General features: G+C 41.0%; 1 protein-coding gene across 1 annotated transcript in view; it reads left to right on the top strand.

Moving 5' to 3' along the window:
• The window catches only part of PEX7 (peroxisomal biogenesis factor 7), a 70,121-nt gene that overhangs the window by 10,459 nt on the left and 39,657 nt on the right, over positions 1–20,005 (top strand). Inside the window, exons 4-7 of the mRNA XM_039532609.1 lie at positions 7,472–7,549; positions 8,258–8,366; positions 18,928–19,034; positions 19,441–19,554. Coding sequence (XP_039388543.1) covers positions 7,472–7,549; positions 8,258–8,366; positions 18,928–19,034; positions 19,441–19,554 — 408 coding nt within the window. The remainder of the gene's footprint in view (positions 1–7,471; positions 7,550–8,257; positions 8,367–18,927; positions 19,035–19,440; positions 19,555–20,005) is intronic.

Raw genomic sequence — 20,005 nt, 5'->3', positions numbered from 1 at the left:
CTGATGTCGCTGTAATGGGGGGAATTTTTCTGAGGTGCAGAAATCATTAACTTGTGTGGTTCACCTCTTTTTGCAAGGCTGAAACTCCTATGAATGATTGCCTGTTAGTTCTCATAAAGATGAGGAATTATTTTCTTGCAGATCTGAAGCAATATGGTGTTCAAAGACCAGCATTAACTTTAAGTGGGTTTTGCTGACCAGTGACTTCTTAAAAACTATCTGTCAGGGGTTACAGCCAATTTCATTGCAGCTGTCTTCTCCAAGAATAGTATTGATCATTGTAATTTTCCTATATAGTGTGTGTAAAGAGCATAAACTAGTCATTAGTGGCCAGGATTAGGAAGAAATTTTCCACTATGGGCAGATTATTTCATAATTGTACTGTATGTCACTTTAGAAACATCTGGAACCGACTGCTGTTGATCAGCTTGCAGATCAAATTTAAGATGTGACTGACATGAATGATGGACAGTATTCAGCAGCCTGTAGCAATGTTGCATTTCACTTCACAGCAAGGAGAGCTAACATGTTTTTACATCCAGGAAATACCAGTGTACATTTGCTGTTGATGTATGTTTTAAGTGTGATAGAGTATGTCCAGTATAAACTGAAGTAGAGAAGAGAGGGTCAGAGCAGGAGACAAGGCAGTGTTTCGAACTGTGAGCTTGGAATGACTCCCTGGGTAACGGCAATATTTGTTGCAATGGCAGAGTCAGGCTGAAAAAGCTGCAAGAGGGAGCAATGTGTCAAGTCTCTTAAGTAATACAGGTTTAAATAATGATTTGAATGGCACTACCATGGATTAAAGCATGGAACTCTGTTGTCTTGCTTCTGGCAAATCCAGAATGTTGACGTATGTCTATCTCTATATAAAAAAGTAATTGACTAAGTGTGTTACCTTTCAGCACAATTTCTAAAAATTGAGGAAATCTCCAGTTAAGCAACATTATCATCCACACCAACCGCTGTGCATGGGCTTTACCATTCAAATGTACTCGGATTCCTAGCTTGACACTAAGCTGCCTTTCACTTTGAGCATACAGCCACCTACAATACTCATATCCAGTTATGCATTAATAAATGAACAACTTTAACACCAAGATTAAATATATACTACCCATATATTTTCTACTTTAAGTAATCTGAGGATGGAGTTATGATTGTGCATGTGAGCAGAGGTGCCGACTTTCTAATGTCCATCACTGGAGATTTTTAAGAGCAGGTTAGACAAACACCAGTCAGGAATAGTCTAGATAAGTAGTCCTGCCACGAGTGCAGGGGACTGGACTAGATGACCTCTCGAAGTTCCTTCTAGTTCTATAATTCTATGTGCCGGGGGGGGTGTTTCACACCCGGCCCAGGCCCTGCCCCCACCCCACCTCTTCCTGCCCCATTCTGGCCCCCTCCCCCCAATGCCTCCTGCACACTGTGGAACAGCTGATTGCGGCAGGCGGGAAGCGCTGGGAGGGAGGAGGAGGCGCTGATCAGCAGGGCCTGCCGGCTGGTGGGAGGCACTGAGGGGAGGGGGAGGAGGAGGAGGAGGAGCTGATCAGGGGGCCTGCGGGTGGGTATTGGAGCACCCACAGAGTCGGCACCTATGCTTGCAAGTGTGATTGAGGACCTGGGTGTGTATATTGTGGGTGGGTGTATAATGAAAGTGAAAGGGAATTAGTTGTGGTACTAAACCCAAAGAAATTTCAACTGTTTGCTGACTAGGGATGTAGTTTTACATAAGAACAGCCATTCTGGGTCAGACTAATGATCCATCTAGCCCAATATCTTGTCTTCTGATGGTTCTGGATGCTTCAGAGGGAATGAACAAAACTGTGCAATTATCAAGTGATCCATCCCTTGTTGTCCAGTCCCAGCTTCTGGCAGTTAGAGGTTTAGGGACACCCAGAGTGTGGGGTTGCATCCCTGACCATCTTAGCTAATAACCATTGATGGACCTATCCTCCAGGAACCTGGATATAAACTTTAGATATGTTTGTCTCTTTCTGGTATGAAACTTGGCTAGTATCACATACTAATGCCTCAATATAGGTTAAAGTGGAATATTATGAGATTCAGCTATCAGATGTGGAAAGAGGTATCCTTATTTAGCCAAGGAAGAGGTGACTTGGGCTTTGAATGGTATCCTTGTAGTGGGCTATCTGCAGATCTCATCACTTGAGGAAATATTCTGTAAAAAATATGATGATGAGAAATGTGGAGATAGGAACCTATCTATATATGACTCTAGTGTATGATATTTATTCACAAAATGGAGAATTAAAGTATCAGTGCTGTCCCAATAGATCTGTTTTATTTGCCCCTCCCTGCCGCCTCCTCTTTTCCATCAGTATTCTTATAACATCCTTCTTGGTTTTTGTTTTAATTTTTTGAAAGCTGACAAATTTCCGAGGGACCGATGGGAATGAAGATATGGGGGTAGACATTACGGTAGTTGAGGTAGAAGCCAAACTGGAACAGCTTAACGGAAGTAAATCGGGGGGCCCGGATAATCTTCATCCTAGAATATTAAGGGAATTGGCGAGGGATATTGCTAGCCCGTTAGCGATAATCTTTAATAAATCCCTAAATTCAGGGATTGTACCGACTGACTGGAGATTAGCTAATGTAGTTCCTATATTCAAGAAGGGGAAAAAAAGTGACCCGGGGAATTATAGGCCTGTTAGTCTAACATCTGTAGTATGCAAAGTCATGGAAAAAATCTTAAAAGAGAGAGTGGTTCCGGAGCATGAGGCCGATGGCAACTGGGATAGATTACAGCATGGATTTACGAAAGGTAGATCGTGCCAAACCAACTTGATCTCCTTCTTTGAGAGAGTAACAGATTTTTTAGACAAGGGAAATGCGGTGGATCTCATATATCTGGATTTCAGTAAGGCGTTTGATACGGTACCGCATGAAGAATTACTGGTTAAATTGGAAAAGATGGGGATCGAAGTGAAAATCCAGAGGTGGATAAGGAGCTGGTTAAAGGGGAGACTGCAGAGGGTAGTATTGAAGAGGGAACTGTCCGGTTGGAGGGGGGTTACCAGTGGAGTTCCTCAAGGCTCGGTTTTGGGTCCGATTTTATTCAATCTATTTATTGCTGACCTGGGAACCAAGAGTAGGAGTGGGCTGATAAAGTTTGGATGACACCAAGTTGGGGGGTATTGTCAATTCGGAAGAGGATCGGGATATTCTCCAGGGAGATTTAGATGACCTTGTAAACTGGAGTATTAGTAACAGGATGAAATTCAATAGTGAGAAGTGTAAGGTTATGCATTTAGGGATGTCTAACAAGAACTTTAGTTATAAGCTGGGGACACACCAGTTGGAAGTAACGGAGGAGGAGAAGGACCTAGGAGTCCTGGTTGATCGCAAGATGACTATGAGTAGGCAATGTGATGTGGCAGTTAAAAAAGCTAATGCGGTCTTGGGTTGCATTAGGCGAGGTATTTCTAGTAGGGATAAGGAGGTGCTAGTCCCGTTATATAAGGCGCTGGTGAGACCTCATTTGGAGTATTGTGTGCAGTTTTGGTCTCCCATGTTTAAGAAGGATGAATTCAAACTAGAACAGGTACAAAGAAGGGCCACTAGAATGATCCGAGGAATGGAAGGCCTTTCGTATGAAAGGAGACTTGAGGAGCTCGGTTTGTTTTCCTTAACCAAAAGAAGGATGAGAGGAGATATGATTACACTCTTTAAATATATCAGAGGATAAATACCAGGAAGGAGAAGAATTATTTCAGCTCAGTGCTAATGTGGACACGAGGACGAACGGATATAAACTGTCAGTCAGGAAATTCAGGCTTGAAATTAGACGAAGGTTTCTAACCATCAGGGGAGTGCAATACTGGAACAGTCTACCGAGGGAAACAGTGGGGGCGAAGGACCTCCATGACTTTAAGATTAAGCTAGATAAGTTTATGGAGGGGATGGTATGATAGGATAACGGGCTTAGTCAATAGGTCAATTATGTGCCTGGTATGATATAACCTTTCCAGAGGGTTTGGCTGGAGAGTCTTGCCCGCATGCTCGGGGTTCAGCTGACCGCCATATTTGGGGTCGGGAAGGAATTTTCCTCCAGGGAAGATTGGCTATGGCCCTGGAGGTTTTTCGCCTTCCTCCGAAGCATGGGGCAGGGTTCACTTGCTAAGGAGTGGGTGGATCGGCATATGTGGCCTGCATCTTGCAGGAGGTCAGACTAGATGATCATAATGGTCCCTTCTGATCTTGAATTCTATGATTCTATGAAATTGGGGTGAGTTGTGGTTGAAGCACATAGGGATCTGTAGTATAATCACAGTCTATAACCTTAACAGCCTCAGCAACATTAGTAAGTGCTCCTGGTTGGTGAGAACATTTAAGTGTTTGTGAGTTCATAACTAAGGTTTTGTGTAGTAATGTGAGGGGAGTAGATGTGTTGTGTGTACTGTATTCCTATATCTGTTGAAGGCAGAAAGAAGTTCCTTGTGATGAGGAGTCAATTGTCAGTGGAAACATGCTGTGGGGGCATGAGAGTACAGTTGAGAAGTAGGTTATAATTTGGGATTTTCCTGCTTTTTAGGGTTTTTGAGTGAATATTGCATGTAACCTATCCTACAAGTTCTTGTTTGTGATGTGTGTTTAATATTAAAAGGATGATTTAATTTTTGGGAAAAAACACCTCTCTATAGCGTAGTATCGTGTATGTTCTCGGTTTTCAAAATCTAAGCAATCATAAGTAGAATAAAAATTAAGACAAAAATGTGGGCTTTCTGATTGTATCCGTTTGCTTAGCAGATAGAGCCAGAATTTATTACATCAGTTCAGTTGAACAGATATTGTGGCTTAGAGCAGTGCTTCTCAAGCTATCTGATGTGGGGGACTGGCAATTTTTTTTTCCAGTGTGCCAGAGACCGGTGGCATATTATTATCCTATTCGACGCTCTTATGAGGAAACTCACCGCGGACCGGCAGCCAATGGCTCGCGGACCAGCACTGGTCTGCGGACCACCACTTTGAGAAGCACTGGCTTAGAGCAGTGGTTTTCAAACTGTGGGTCACAACCCAGTACTGGTTCACGGAATGTAAGGCACTGGGTCATGGCGGCTCTGGTCAGCACTGCCAACTGGGCCGTTAAAAGTCCCGCCGGCGGTGCTTCCCGGCTAAGGCAGACTAGTCCCTACCTGTTCTGACACCCGCTGCGTCCCGGAAGCGGCCAGCAGTGTCTCTGCACTCCTATTGGCTGGGAGTCAGAGGCAGTCAACCATGGGTTAGAAAGACAGTGCAGGACACATGGGCTTTGTCTGACTCTGAGATACAGAAAAATTGGATCAGTTCTTATAAGTGCACTAAGAGAGACCAGATCTTAATATGAGTATAATTAATATTTTCTGGTAAACAGGGATAGACAATGCTTTTAAATATGACTGATTGCCTTCTTAATCCATTTCTGAACTTTTAATGAATGCTGCCATTGAGTTTTATAATGTCTTAATGGTAAGATTGGCAGGGATCAACTTCATCTTCCAAATACGATTCAGTCTTCCCATTTCAAGAAGTGTAAACAATTTTAATGTAAATTCAGATCTTTATTATCAGTGTTGTTCTCCTTTCAGCCAATTACTGCACCTCATGAATAACTAGAACTAAATTAATTCACTGATTTACTCCAACGGGGTTGAAATCTCATTGGAATGCCTGTTTGGTTAAGGTTTTACTCTCCTCTTCTCCTTAGCTGATATGTATCAGCTATTACTGGACATACACAAATTAGCATTAAGACTGAAAACTGTTATCAGGAAATTCTGAAAGTTAGGGTTTCTGCTGCATTCTTAGTCCTGCCTTCATTGCTCAATCCAGTAACTGCTGAGGCAGCAGTAAATGTGTGTGTGCAGGGGGAGAGTGGGGAGTTTGGATATAGAACTGATCCAGGCTTGGTGGTCGCTTCCCCCATCTCTGCTTTACCCACTTCTTAGATCCCCCACATGGCCACAATGGCCTCTTGGGGGGTCCCAGGGCCGGCTCCAGGCACCAGTATAGGAAGCAGGTGCTTGGGGTGGCCAGTTCAAAGGGGCAGCACTTCGTCTGGTATCGGGGAGGCACGTCCAGGTCTTCAGCAGCAATTCGGCGGCGGGTCCCTCATTCCCTCTCTTCCTGTTTGAGCTGCCGCCAAAGAGGAAGAGAGGGAGGAGCTGCCGCCGAAGAAGCGGCGCGATTTAGCTGTCGCTGAAGTGCCGCCGCTCGTCCTCTTTTTTTTTTTTTTTTCTGCTTGGGGGCGGCATTAAAACTGGAGCTGACCCTGGGGGCACCACATAGGACAGGAGCTCCCCAATCTATCCAGTGCAGAGTCACAACCACCAGGAGGCAGGCAGACAGATAGGCAGCTGCCATGGCTGGAAGTAGCACATCTCCCTTTTGCAGAGGCTTAGGGCTTGTCTATGTGGAAGTGGAGCAAGAACTGACAGGGATTTAAAGGAGATTTCAGTGCAAACAGTCACTGCTGTGAGCAAGAGTCAGGCTTAGCGCAGGAACAAGGGGCTGAGCAGGATTTTCTTGAACAGAGGTATGGGAAAGACTGGGACTGCCTGGGCAAGGAAACTGTTATAAGGCATGTGCACAAGGCAGGCAAATTAAGATTGTGTGTTCAACCTTAATTGCAGCATTTCCTAGTTTTTTGGGTGCTTGACTTTGCAACTTGAACTTTCTTCTAATGTAGTTTTTTATATATGACATGTGAGAGAAGAGTTTTAGAGGTATCAAATTCTACATAATGAGTTCAGCTTTTAAATTTCTCTATTAAACATACCAATAAGTTTCCAAACAGGCCAACTATAAGGTTCTGTTTCACTTTGTGTATATAAAAAATTAGAGATTTTTGAATTCTTGAAGGGTACATCTACACTGCAATTAAAAATGCATTGCTGGCCTATGCCAATTGACTGGAGCTCGTGGCTAAAGGGCTTTTAATTGTGGGGTACACGTTCTTCTTTGGGCTCCAGCTCGGGCACTGGGACCCTGTGAGGTGGGAGGGTCCCAGAGACCAAGCTGGAGTCCAGGTTGGAACGTCTCTCCCACAATTAAATAGCCCCTTAGCCCGAGCCCCGTAAGCCTGAGTCAGCTGGCCTGGGCCAGGTATGGGTTTTTTATTGCAGTGTAGAGATATGCTAAGAAGTGACTAATTAATCTTTTCACAACAAATAAATAACACAACTCAAACTTGTTTCCTCATTAGTCCTAGTTTTAAGAGGAGTTGTTGCTGGGTATCTATATATGACAAAAAGCAGAACTCATAAAGAAAAACTGTTTGAAATGTTAAATTTAATTTTCTGCACAGTTAAGTGGCTTCATGACTGCTCTTTAGTGCCAGATGTGCACATTTCCAGCTGATTGTGATACAAACTAAAAATCCAAGTACGCTTTATGATACTCTGGCTAGGCAGAGTATCAAAATTGGATGTTTATGCTGTTCTAAACTAAGCTGTTGTAATATTTATAGGTTTACAGTGTTGACTGGAGCCAAACTAGAGGAGAACAGGTAGTGGTGTCTGGTTCATGGGATCAAACTGCCAAACTGGTATGTCTGTTTCTGACAGAAGGTCAGCACTGTTATTTGTTTTAGAACTTGCAGTTATTAATTTGTGTTGAGAAACGGTGTCCTCTCTTATGCAGTTTTCTGCCCCTTCTGCTTTCCTCTTTACTTAAACTGATGCTGTCATTTTTTTTTAAATTTGGCTTGCTGCATTGCCCTTCATATCTGTTGAGTTCTTTCAATGTGTGTTAAAGGGAAGATCCTGCAGTCCACCATGACATAGAATTCCCAAAGAAATCCCTGGGAGATTTTGGGCTAAACTAATTGTAAGATGGGGCCTTTAGACAGATACGTTTTTAACTTTCGTTTCTAATTAATATAGAAGCATGCATGCCTGTTAGCCCCAAAATATCTAAATAGCAGAAAGATCAGACACATTTCAAAGGATAATTGAAATATTTTCAGTTTTGTTGGGTGCCCAGATACTGTTTGATGGACACAGTAAAATATTATATTTATAACTATCTATAATATAAAAATATTGAGAGATTCTGGTCTCTTTGCATAAATTTTTTTAGTTTCTCTGTGAATGCATATGTGAAAACCTCTTCTTTTTATTGTACAGAAACCCCAGTAGAATAAAAGTATACATTTTAATAGCCTTCTTGGAAAGTTGTGTTTAGCCCAAAATAAATAATTGATTTAAATATTTCTATGCTCCATCTGCAGACTTTTGTTTTTCATTTTATTTAGTGGGACCCAACTGTGGGGCGGTCATTATGCACTTTTAAAGGCCACGAAGGCATCATTTACAGCACTGTATGGTCTCCGCACATCCCAGGCTGTTTTGCATCTGCCTCAGGTAAATATTATAGTAAAATGGCATTCAAGTCAAAAGAGCCTGCATTGTATTGAATTATTTCTCACTTTGTCCAGCAGATGGTAGTGTGTATCATATTTTAAAAAATGGAGGAAGAAAAGAGAAATTTATAGCCATGGAACGGATTTGTAGGTTCTGTTGTGATCCTTAAATCATTTCTCTTGGTTTCTCAGCTGGGGTCAGCAGTTATCTAGCACTTGCTTCACTTCAGTGATCCTGAGACAGTTTTTCACACTATTGCATTTATACAACTCCCCTTCCCACTCATAATTTTTTGTTTTTGGCTGCTAAGATGTGCTTTATGCTTTCTTGTATATTCTGAAATATCTTTAAAAGACTGTCTCCAAAACCATGGTAGCAGTAGACCATTTGCCCTAAAGTATGAGACCTCCGTTTAAGATACACAGTATAATATACTAATATGTATTGCTGTGCCCTGTCCTCAGGAAAGAAAATCAGCAATTTTACTTTTTCTGCCTCCTGCCAGTTTTGTAAATCCTGCTGACTAATACAAAAAAAATGTGTTGAATCTCTTTGGGGCCAAATGAAGGACTGCATAGTGATAAAATTAAAAACCTGCAGCTGGCCCAGGCCCCATGGGAGGGTCCCAGAGCTCGGGCCCAAGCTGGAACATCTACTCTGCAATTAAATAGCCCCTTAGCCCGAGCCCGCTGGCACAGGCCAACTGTGGGTTTTTAATTGCAGTGTAGACATACCCAGAGTCGTCATATGAAAGAAACTGATGCACTCAGAATACTGTTAAACCTCCCTCTTTATAGCCAAATAAAATATATGATGTTCTACTGAATAAATTAACTCCATCAATTAACTTGAATTAAAAGCAGAGGGTTTTATACAGAGAAGTATCCTTCATTTTTTAAATTATTTTAAGTCTTTACAAAATGGCTTTACAATGGTAGACATATAATGGAGCTTTTCATGCCGTTAGTAAAGACACATCCATTGCTATTCTGTCCAGTAAATGAACAACTCTGATGGTTTCTTGCTCTTAAGTCCAAATGGCATTTCCTAAAGCATCTCAGACAGTGCATTTTCAAGGTGATCACTTCACTTTTTGGGTGGTTAAAAGTATTTTGCCCTTACACTCAGGATAGAGATTGGTGTTGGAGCCAGCTGATGTCTACTGTGGCACTAGGTCTTCTCCAGTTGTGGTGGTGGAGGAGAATAGGAGACGGGGATCCTCATTTTAGATTTTCAGGATCCTCAAACTTAATAACAGAAATAAAAAGTCAATAAACTTTGTTTCACTAGGAACTAATGCTGGCCTGAAAACTTGTCGCACAGAAATTTTGACCAGAATAGGGATGGAAGAGAATATTTGAACTTCCTCCTCTGCCTGTTTTCTGGACCCCTTCTCTCTCCTCTTTCCACCCCTCCTTCAGCTTCATCCAGAAGAGTGCTGAAATGCTTTAGATGATTCATTTGTGTGATGCACACTCTCACACACCATGAAGTTTCAGAATTTTAAGCCAGAAATTAGTTTCATTTCCCCAACGTCTGTTGCTTTTTACCTGTTAGGAAAATGGTGATCTCTAACAATTTACTTATTCCACAATTTAAACAAAAGTTTAGTCCTGATACAAACTTAATTAACTTTGACGTGTTTTGTTAAGCATTTGGCACTGCTATGGAAATAGATGGAAGACAACTATTGTGCATTTCTTTTCCTCTGCGTCTCAGTCCTCTTGGGGGGGGGGGGGTGAAAATAAGTTTGTTCTTATCTAGTCTCCTTTTGTGAATGCTGGGGGGGGGGGGGAGAGAGGAAGGTTCACTACTCAAACAAGGCCCTGAGCTGGACCAGTGAGTTTGTTCCAGGTCTATATTGAGACTATCTGAGTCCTATATGAGCTGCCTGAGAAAGCTGGAACTATTCTATATTTGGCTCAAGCTGATATTGTGAGTTCCTTGGTTCTAGGGATGATGAATTCATTTTCAATGTATTATTTTTCTTTTAAGAAAATGGGGGAGGAGAAAGAAAGAAGGGAATCCCTTGCCATGCTGAAATGTAAGCCAAATGAAAAAAGGAATGAATGCTACCTGAGAAATATTTAGTTTGATTAAAAGTCCTCAGATTAAGTAAGTCATATCAGTGTGCAGCAAGATTCAACTGGTGTGGAATGGACAGGAAAATGGAGTATGTCTGGCTGGTATTACAGTTACATTAACTTTTATTTAGTAGCTAATACAATTGCACTTCACATTTGAAAGATGATAGGCACTTCAGAATGTTGCTATTATTGTGTGCAATGGTTTGTACTCAAGCTGGTTATTTGATTGCCTCTTACCTGTTGTTGTTTGAAAATATTAACAAACAGGAGCTGTTAATTCAGTGTGTGTAAATAAATTCTATTCTGATGTCAATAGCAGTTTCTGAGCTGATAAAATAAGCTGGGAGATCAGGTGGACGTGCTGCATCAGCTCAGGGGCCCAGTAAATGTCTGGCTGACATCGAGAGACCAGTCATGTGGAAAATGTGATTAAAGACATGACATAAATAACAACGGCCTGATGGCTAAAAGGGTTTAATGACTCATTGTATCGTTTGTCCAGAAGCTCTCTCTTTCTACCTGGAGAACAAAGTGATGACTAGCACATAAAGAAGGTGCCGAATGCAGACATCATTAGCTTGTAGCCAAATGTAAATCAGTTAACTTCAGCGCAATGACCCTCAACCACTGCAGCGCAATAGATCGTGCCAGGTTCTTTTAGTTCACTATAAAATCATCCTTTATAGAGTCAACAAATTCTTATTGTCCTTTAAATTTGCCAGCAAGAGGAACTAACAAGTATCTTTTTTTCTAATTACATAAGGGTGATGCTGTCCAGTACTGCACAGCATTGGTAACTTGGAAATGAAGAGTCTGTTCTGTACTGGACAAAGCCCAGCAAGTCTTAGCATAATAGCTAACCTTTATCTTCTACGACTTCAATTTTAATGCTGTCATTGCATTTATTGGGTAGGGTAAGCACTGACTGTTTTCCTTACAGTTTTAACAGGTCATGAGTTCAAGGGAAAGAAAAGATTGTCTCAAGTAGTATGTGCTCTGCAAGATTCTCCCTCATTCAACATGGTTTTAGCTCCATTTATTGTAGTCTTTCCTCAAGGAGTCATTTTGCAAACGCAGGATGGAAAGTGCTCTAGTGCTGTGAGAAGGGTTTGGTCTTTACTGTGGAATTTGCATACATTGAGAGAGAAGGTTTGGAACTGCAGCTTTTCTGGTTTGAGTGAACAAACAAATTCAGTCTGCATACTTTGTAAACACCTCTGTTCAGCACACTTTATGTATGAGAGAGTGACAGCGTTATTACCCTGCGTCTGACGAAGTGGGTATTCACCCACAAAAGCTTATGCTCCAATACGTCCGTTAGTCTATAAGGTGCCACAGGACTCTTTGTCGCTTTTTACAGATCCAGACTAACACGGCTTCCCCATTATTACCCTTGTATGCCATCTCTGACTGCATTGTTCTTGTCACCAAAGACTAAGGGTGGGGTGTCTGGGTTTGAGATTTACCTTTCTGAAAATGTCAACATCTCTTACTAGAGTCTTTGAAAACATTTTTTACTAACCAGATTGTGTAACCCAGAGGATCCCAAACTCTGGTTTCAGAGAGCAGGCTGGTTTCATGGTGTTGGCGCTGCTTCTTTTCAGCATCTAAGCCAGGGCTGGGCAAACTTTTTGGCCCGAGAGCCACATCAGGGTATAGAAATTGTATGGCAGGCCATGAATGCTCATTAAATTGGGGTTGGGGTGCAGCAGGGGGTGAGGGCTCTGGCTGGGGGTTCAGCTCCAGGGTGGGGCTAGAAATGAGGAGTTCAGGGTGCGTGAGGGGGCTCCGGGCTGGGGCAGGGGAGTGGGGTGCGGGGTGGGGGGTCAGGGCTCTAGGGTGGGGCTGGGGATGTGGGGTTTGGGGTGTAGGATGGTGCTCTGGGCTGGGACCAATGGGTCAGGAGCGTGGGTGGAGGGCTCAGGGGTGCAGGCTTGGGGCAATGCTTACCTCAAGTGGCTCCTGGAAGTAGCAGCATGTCCGCCCTCTGCCTCCTACACGGAGGCACAGCCAGGCGGCTCCACTGCGCTCTGCCCTGTCCGCAGTCTCCGCCCCTGCAGCTCCCATTGGCTGCAGTTCCCAGCCAATGGGAGCTGCGTGAACGGCGCTTGGAGTGGGGGCAGCATGTGGAGTGGAGCCCCCTGGCTGCCCCTACACATAGGACCCGGAAAGGGGACATGCTGCTGCTTCCGGAAGCTGTGTGGAGCAGCCCCAGACCTTGCTCCCTAGCGGGAGCTCAAGGATCAGATTTTAAACGGCTGACGGGCTGGATGCGGCCTGTGGGCCATAGTTTGCCCTCCCCAGTCTAAGCTAGCAATAAAAGTTAAAATATGTAAGTATACTTCCATGCAAATAATTGTTGTAGTATGTTATGATTGCAAAAAGGGGATGATAAAGTCCCAAGTGATCATGAATGAGACGGGAGTGGTCTGCAAGATAATTTCTCTGTTAGCATGTGGTTTACACTGTGAATATTTCTGGACCCAATTTTGGCTTGCTAAGCCATCACATTCTCCAGTCTTCAGGTGTTTCTATCAAGAAAGGAGATGTAATAACAATCAGATTTTGCTTTATTTCTGTCCCAGAAGTGGCTCCCCAAGGCAAAACAACCCTTGGACAACCACATTTAAATATATTTGAGTTTACCCAGTTTCCAACAAAACCAAAGTGTGACTCAAATACTTGTGGTGATGGGAAGTGAGGCAGACATAAGTTCTTGAATAGATATATATTGATACTCTTATATTATATTGAAAATGTGGCCTTCTGCTCATAAAATTAGTGCTCTTTTTCTTTACTTCCTAGAAGTGCCTTGTGCTTATTGTGCTAAATATAAACACAAATATTGCCACAAAGTACCTTGAATATTTGTATGGTATTTGGAGATTGAAAACTTTTAAGAGGGGGGGAAATAATATGCATTAATTAGTATGTGTATTTTCTGTACATAGCATGCCTTTAAAAAGCAAAATATATAATTTGGCAAATGCTAAGTGCAATACTGATTGTCACTTGTACTACAAGCTATTAAAATACATAATTTGCTTGCTTCCTTGTGTCAAATCAAATGCATGTTAAAGTGAGGTGGGCATATTCATTTGAAATATTATCTAACTACATGTCAATTCATGTGTCTTGTGCTAAGTACGCTTGATTAAATGAATTTCTAATTTTGCAAGCTGTAGGGAAATACCATACCAAAAATGCGTGGCCCTTTATTTATAGTGTGTGCCAACCAGGATAAAGAATTATCTACAGCACTTAGTGGCTATAAAGTATTCTCAAGTAAAGTACTCTGTGGTAGAGATTGTCAACAGGTAAAAGGGTATTTAAAAGTAGAGCAGGAAAATACATTAACTTTTTTTCAGAGAGGAACAGTGTACAGTAAGATATTTGGGAAAGATAAAAACTACTTCAATTTATTTAGATTCTTGGCATACCTGAAGAGCATTTTATCTCAGACTGAAACATTTAAACTGGAGACTAAGGATTTCTTGCAGTCAGTTGTCTTTAATTACTTTCTAGTCTTTGCTATGTGAAAATCGGCCTCATGCATATATTATAGCCCTATTGAGAGACCTTAATGAAAGCTATATATATCCTAACATTTTTCATTAATACTTTGCTGGATCATCTGTTCAAATTTATTTCTTATGACTGAATAAAACCGATTGAATGATCATTTTAAAAGTCCCTAGAAGGATTGTTTTGAGAGTCAGAACACTTGGGATTCTGCTCTTTGCTCTACCTTAGGGTTTTTGTGTGAGTTTGAGCAAGTATCATAACCGCTCTGTGCCTCAGTTTCCTCATTTGTAAAAACAAGAATAATACTTACCGCCCTTAAGCAGTGTTGTGAGACTAAATTAATGTTAAGTAGTGATCTTTGGATGGACAACACCATAGTAAATGCTAAATTCTATTTGGGTTTTGCTGAGATATTGTACATGAATGTTTGTGTTTAAATTACCTCTTACTGGTAACTTCTTCTTTCAGTGGATTAAAGCCACTTTTATCCAGTTTGTTCCTATGTAGCAACCAGTTATAGTCGGGTCAGATTCCTGACAGTAGTATTTACCAAACCAGTTTCATTATTTAAGTAAAAACCTTTCAGCTAAAAGTATTTGATTCTTTGAAAACTAATTTGAAGCTGCATTAACTGGACCCATCTTTGCCTTCAAAACAGTTAATTTTCGTTAATCTCTTAAGTATCCAGCCTTGCTGAATTGTAATTGTTCTGTCTCAGCACAGTCTGGCATTGATTGCGCTAACTGGTTCTTGTCTTGCTGGACTTTATGTACTGTGGGTTATAGGTTTGGGTGAAAAACACCCTTTGACAAAAAGCCAGCATAAAGCCTGTGCACCATTTAAGTCTAATGTAAACTTTAGTCCCTTAGTGGGACTGATGTGATATATATGCATTGGCCAGCTCTATGCAAGGGGTGAAATTTACACTTTTGTTTGTGATCTCTTTTTAGGAATCTTTGGGTGAGTGTGTGGATCTTTAATTATCTTCATTTTTTATTTTATCAGGTTTATAAAATTTAAGGTGAATCAAGTAGAATACACAGACAACTCTGTGTTCAGTAACCACCCAACAGACCAGCAAAAATCTGTTGCCTAATAGCGATGACTTGTTACTAAAAGTAGAATGAATGAATGAATGAATGAATACATAAATGCATTTTTATTGGAAATTTTTGGGAATCTTTGTGTTTGCTTAATATCGAATGCTGATTAGTGATGGCCCATAACACTGGTCTACAATTTTTGACAAGTCGTCTGCTTCAGAGATAAAATGTGCTATTTATTATGTATTTTGATGTGCTGAATTCAAATATGACAATTAAAACAACTGATTGGCTACTGTTTCTAAGTTATTTAAGTTTTTACATTTTATGTCTATGTATATTGTGTAGATAGTAGAGTTTTAATCATAAATTGTAAACCTAGGTCTTTTCATGTGTTTATGGTTGCTTTACATGATAATATTTCATCTGTCCTGTTTATGTAACACTTTAAAAATCAGCAAAAGGGTTATATAACTAAAATTTATTCTGAAACAAAAGGCAAAAAACTATTATGTACATAGTTTAGTCCTATTCAGTGTCTACTCAGCGCTTCTTGGCTTCTCTTGTATTCAATAAATGGAGCATCTCTTGTCACTGTCCAGCAATAGTCTGCAAGCATTGATGGGCTCCATTTGCCCTGATAGCATTTCTCCATTGTTGCAATGTCCTGGTGAAATCACTCGCCGTGCTCGTCGCTCATTGCTCCGCAGTTCGGTGGAAAAAAATCTAGATGAGAGTGCAAAAAATGTATCTTTAGTGACATGTTGCAACCAAGGCTTTTGTATGCCTTGAGGAGGTTTTCCACCAACAACCTGTAGTTGTCTGCCTTGTTGTTTCCGAGAAAATTTATTGCCACTAACTGGAAGGCTTTCCATGCCGTCTTTTCCTTGCCACGCAGTGCATGGTCAAATGCATCATCTCAAAGAAGTTCACGAATCTGAGGACCAACAAAGACACCTTCCTTTATCTTAGCTTCACTTAACCTTGGAAATTTTCCACAGAGGTACTTGAAAGCTGCTTGTGTTTTGTCAATGGCCTTGACAAAGTTCTTCATCAGACCCAGCTTGATGTGTAAGGGTGGTAACAAAATCTTCCTTGATTCAACAAGTGGTGGATGCTGAACACTTTTCCTCCCAGGCTCCAATGACTGTCGGAGTGGCCAATCTTTCTTGATGTAGTGGGAATCTCTTGCATGACTATCCCATTCGCAGAGAAAACAGCAGTACTTTGTGTATCCAGTCTGCAGACCAAGCAAGAGAGCAACAACCTTCAAATTGCCACAAAGCTGCCACTGATGTTAGTCATAGTTTATGCACCTCAAAAGTTGTTTCATGTTGTCATAGGTTTCCTTCATATGGACTGCATGACCAACTGGAATTGATGGCAAAACATTGCCATTATGCAGTAAAACAGCTTTAAGACTCGTCTTCGATGAATCAATGAACAGTCTCCACTCATCTGGATCGTGAAGATGTTGAGGGCTGCCATCACACCATCGATGTTGTTGCAGGCTACAAAATCACCTTCCATGAAGAAGAATGGGACAAGATCCTTTTGACGGTCACGGAACATGGAAACCCTAACATCACCTGCCAGGAGATTCCACTGCTGTAGTCTGGAGCCCAACAGCTCTGCCTTACTCTTGGGTAGTTCCAAATCCCTGACAAGGTCATTCAGTTCACCTTGTGTTATGAGGTGTGGTTCAGAGGAGGAGGATGGGAGAAAATGTGAGTCCTGTGACACTGATGGTTCAGGACCAGAAGTTTCATCCTCTTCCTCTTCCTCGTCTGACTCAAGTGAGAATGATTCTGGTGCATCAGGAACTGTCAGTCCTTCTTCGTGGGGTACTGGGCGTATAGCTGATGGAATGTTTGGATAATGCACAGTCCACTTTTTCTTCTTTGACACACCTTTCCCAACTGGAGGCACCATGCAGAAGTAACAATTGCTGGTATGATCTGTTGGCTCTCTCCAAATCATTGGCACTGCAAAAGGCATAGATTTCCTTTTCCTGTTCAACCACTGGCGAAGATTTGTTGCACAAGTGTTGCAGCATATGTGTGGGGCCCACCTCTTGTCCTGATCTCCAATTTTCCAGCCAAAATAAAGGTGATAGGCTTTCTTAACCATAGTGGTTATACTGCGCTTTTGTGATGCAAAAGTCACTTCACCACAAACATAGCAGAAGTTATCTGCACTGTTCACACAAGGACGAGGCATCTCTGCTCACTTTGGCTAAACAGAAATGTGTCCCTTTGCAAAATCAAACACTGACAAATAAGAGAGCACGACACTGTATGATTTCTAGAGCTGATATAGGGCAATTTGTTCAGCAGAGTGATGTAAGCTTCGTTATGATTGCATCATCCATGACTTCTAGGAATAACATGATGCAATTCATATCATGTATGACGCAATACCAGCTTCAGATTGCATCATTCATTGTTTTGCCTAAAAAGCAAGTACTGTCCAAACCCAGTCATAGATTTATTCATAGATCCAGTCAAAGATGTATTTTAGTCATTTCTGGTTTAAATTGAGATCCCTTCCCTTTATAACTCACTTATCCTCCGCTATTCCCAAGTCAAGCGTCGTATATACTGACCCGATAGCATGTCTTGAAAACTAGAGCCAATCAACAATTTTAAGCATCATTTTCATTCTCAGTGACCCAGAATTAGTAAAGTTTGACTACATTTATTTCAGAAGCATTTTGGCTGTAGAGCAGTGTAATGAATACGATTGTACTTGGTATGCTTCAAACGGTCTTTAACCTTGTTCTGTCCTGTCCATCTTACAAATGTTTATCAGCCCAAGGGTTGGGTTTTTTTGTTTGTTTCTAAAAGGGTAGCGTTTTATTTGTGAGTCCTTCTACCTGCAACTGAGCTGGGGAAACGGGGAGCCAGTTTTGGCTTTAGTGTTGACTCTTCTGTTGGGCAAAGGGCTCAGTAGGAAGGTCACTTCATAATGTACAGTATTCTTTTTCCTCTCTGAAGTAGAGTCATCCATTGATAATACTATTTCTGGCAGGCACCAAATCTGTGTATGCTCCGCTGTGTTGCCTCCAGATTACTAGGTCAAAAATAATGGCTATTTCATATGGTCAAGTATAATTTTTTGTTACCATTAGGAAGATTGCTTATATTCTGCCAAAATTATTGTTGGCTCAATGGGCTAGTTTTCCAAATATCTTTGGCCCTAAAAATGCTCCTTTGATTAACCACAAAGATAATGGGCCAAACAACACATGTATTTGTGTATTGATTCTCTTACAAAAATGTAAAGTGTCTTGTCAAGTAGTGTGGGTTGCAAAATGTAAGTTACCTCTTAAAATCTGTATTATCTGATGGAATACATCTTTCAAAGATAAAATAGCTTTTTCCTATAAAAAAAAAGCCCATTATTATACCACTGAGAAATTTAAAACCCAAAATGAAATGTGTCCCACTACAGCAAGTAAAATTAGTAGGGCGGGAGCTATTTGATCACATAATCTTCAGTGAATCTTGCCTTATCTAGTGAGAACCCTGTGTTTCACGTGTTCTCTGCAGACATACTCTTAAGCCCTTTTGAAAATTTTACCCCATATCCTTTTTACAAAACCTACTCAAATTGAGAAAGCAACAGAGGGTGCTAGTGATAAAACAAAGCTAGGTGTTAGGTTTGATTATCTTGTTAATTAAACGATAAAACCCTAATAATTTCTTGTGTGTGTCTCAATGAATCTTGTGTATAATTAGTCATTCTTGCTTGGACTGTAAGTGACTCATGCCAGGACCTATGTTTTGTAGAAGGCTGAGCAAATTGTTGTCACTTTTTGTACTGGTCGATTTGAAGTATTTCAGAGTTATAATGGGAATACTCCCTGTGATTACCCTTGGCTCACCAATGATTCCTTTGTTTCAGGTGATCAGACTTTAAGAATTTGGGATGTGAAGACACCAGGAGTCAAAGTAGTGATTCCAGGCCACCAGGCTGAGATCTTGAGCTGTGACTGGTGCAAATATGACGAGGTATAATGTGTTGTGCCAAACTACAGTAAACATTCCTAAATGAACCACTTTTCTTAAAGAGTAAAGGTCTTTTACTGCCACATCAATGTCTTTTCAGCTCTACTGATGTGCGAGTAACAATCATGTCCAGTGGCTGATTAGATTATTTTCAGTCAATAACAAGGGCTCACATCCCAGAAGAGTCATTCCCAGGGATAAATGGCATAGGAAGGACTCAATCTTTGGTTACACTGTTAGACAAACACTTGCATAGTTTACAAAATTGTTTCTTGTGTGTAAACATATTTGTAACGTACATTTCCATTTTCTTTTTAGACCTTGTGGGCTGTATTTTAATCATTGCAGTTTAGTAGTAAACCTTTTCTAATGTGTCTGCATGTGTGTGTTGCTTTTTTTTAATAATCAGAATTTGCTGGTAACTGGCGCAGTTGACTGTAGTTTGAAAGGTTGGGATCTGAGGAATGTCCGGCAGCCAGTATTCAACCTCGTTGGCCATACCTATGCTGTAAGGAGAGTAAAAGTAAGTTTAGTTCTTTGTCTTACCCTGTCAATGGACTCCAGTTTCTATTAAAGTGTCAGTGATGCAAACAATATATGTAACTAAGAACTAGAAATAAAGAAGCAAGTAAGCAGGTACCCAAGATTTTTGCTTGTTTGATAGTTCACAGACTAGTTATTCTCAGAGTCCTTCCTAATAGTCCACACGTACAACATTTTGACATTCAAAATAAGTTTTTCAGGTGCTGTGAGAGAGAGTAGCTTCAAGAGATGATCTTTTCATTGTAAAGGGCTCCACAGAATGAAAAACTTAAAGAAAGGCTGGTCAACTTAAATTCTTCATGTAGTTTCATCTGAAACTACTATACTCCCTCATTCCTTTCTTAAATTGTGTTGTTTTATTGCTGTGTGCTGTTTAATAGCAGCTTCTTTCCACTCTAGAGATAGTAGCATCTATGTAGAATAAGGCTTAG

The sequence above is a fragment of the Mauremys reevesii genome, linkage group 3 (genome assembly GCF_016161935.1).
Source record: "Mauremys reevesii isolate NIE-2019 linkage group 3, ASM1616193v1, whole genome shotgun sequence".
Lineage (NCBI taxonomy): Eukaryota > Metazoa > Chordata > Testudines > Geoemydidae > Mauremys > Mauremys reevesii.
Note: the sequence above shows the minus strand (reverse complement) of the source record. Positions and strands in the feature narration are given on the sequence as shown.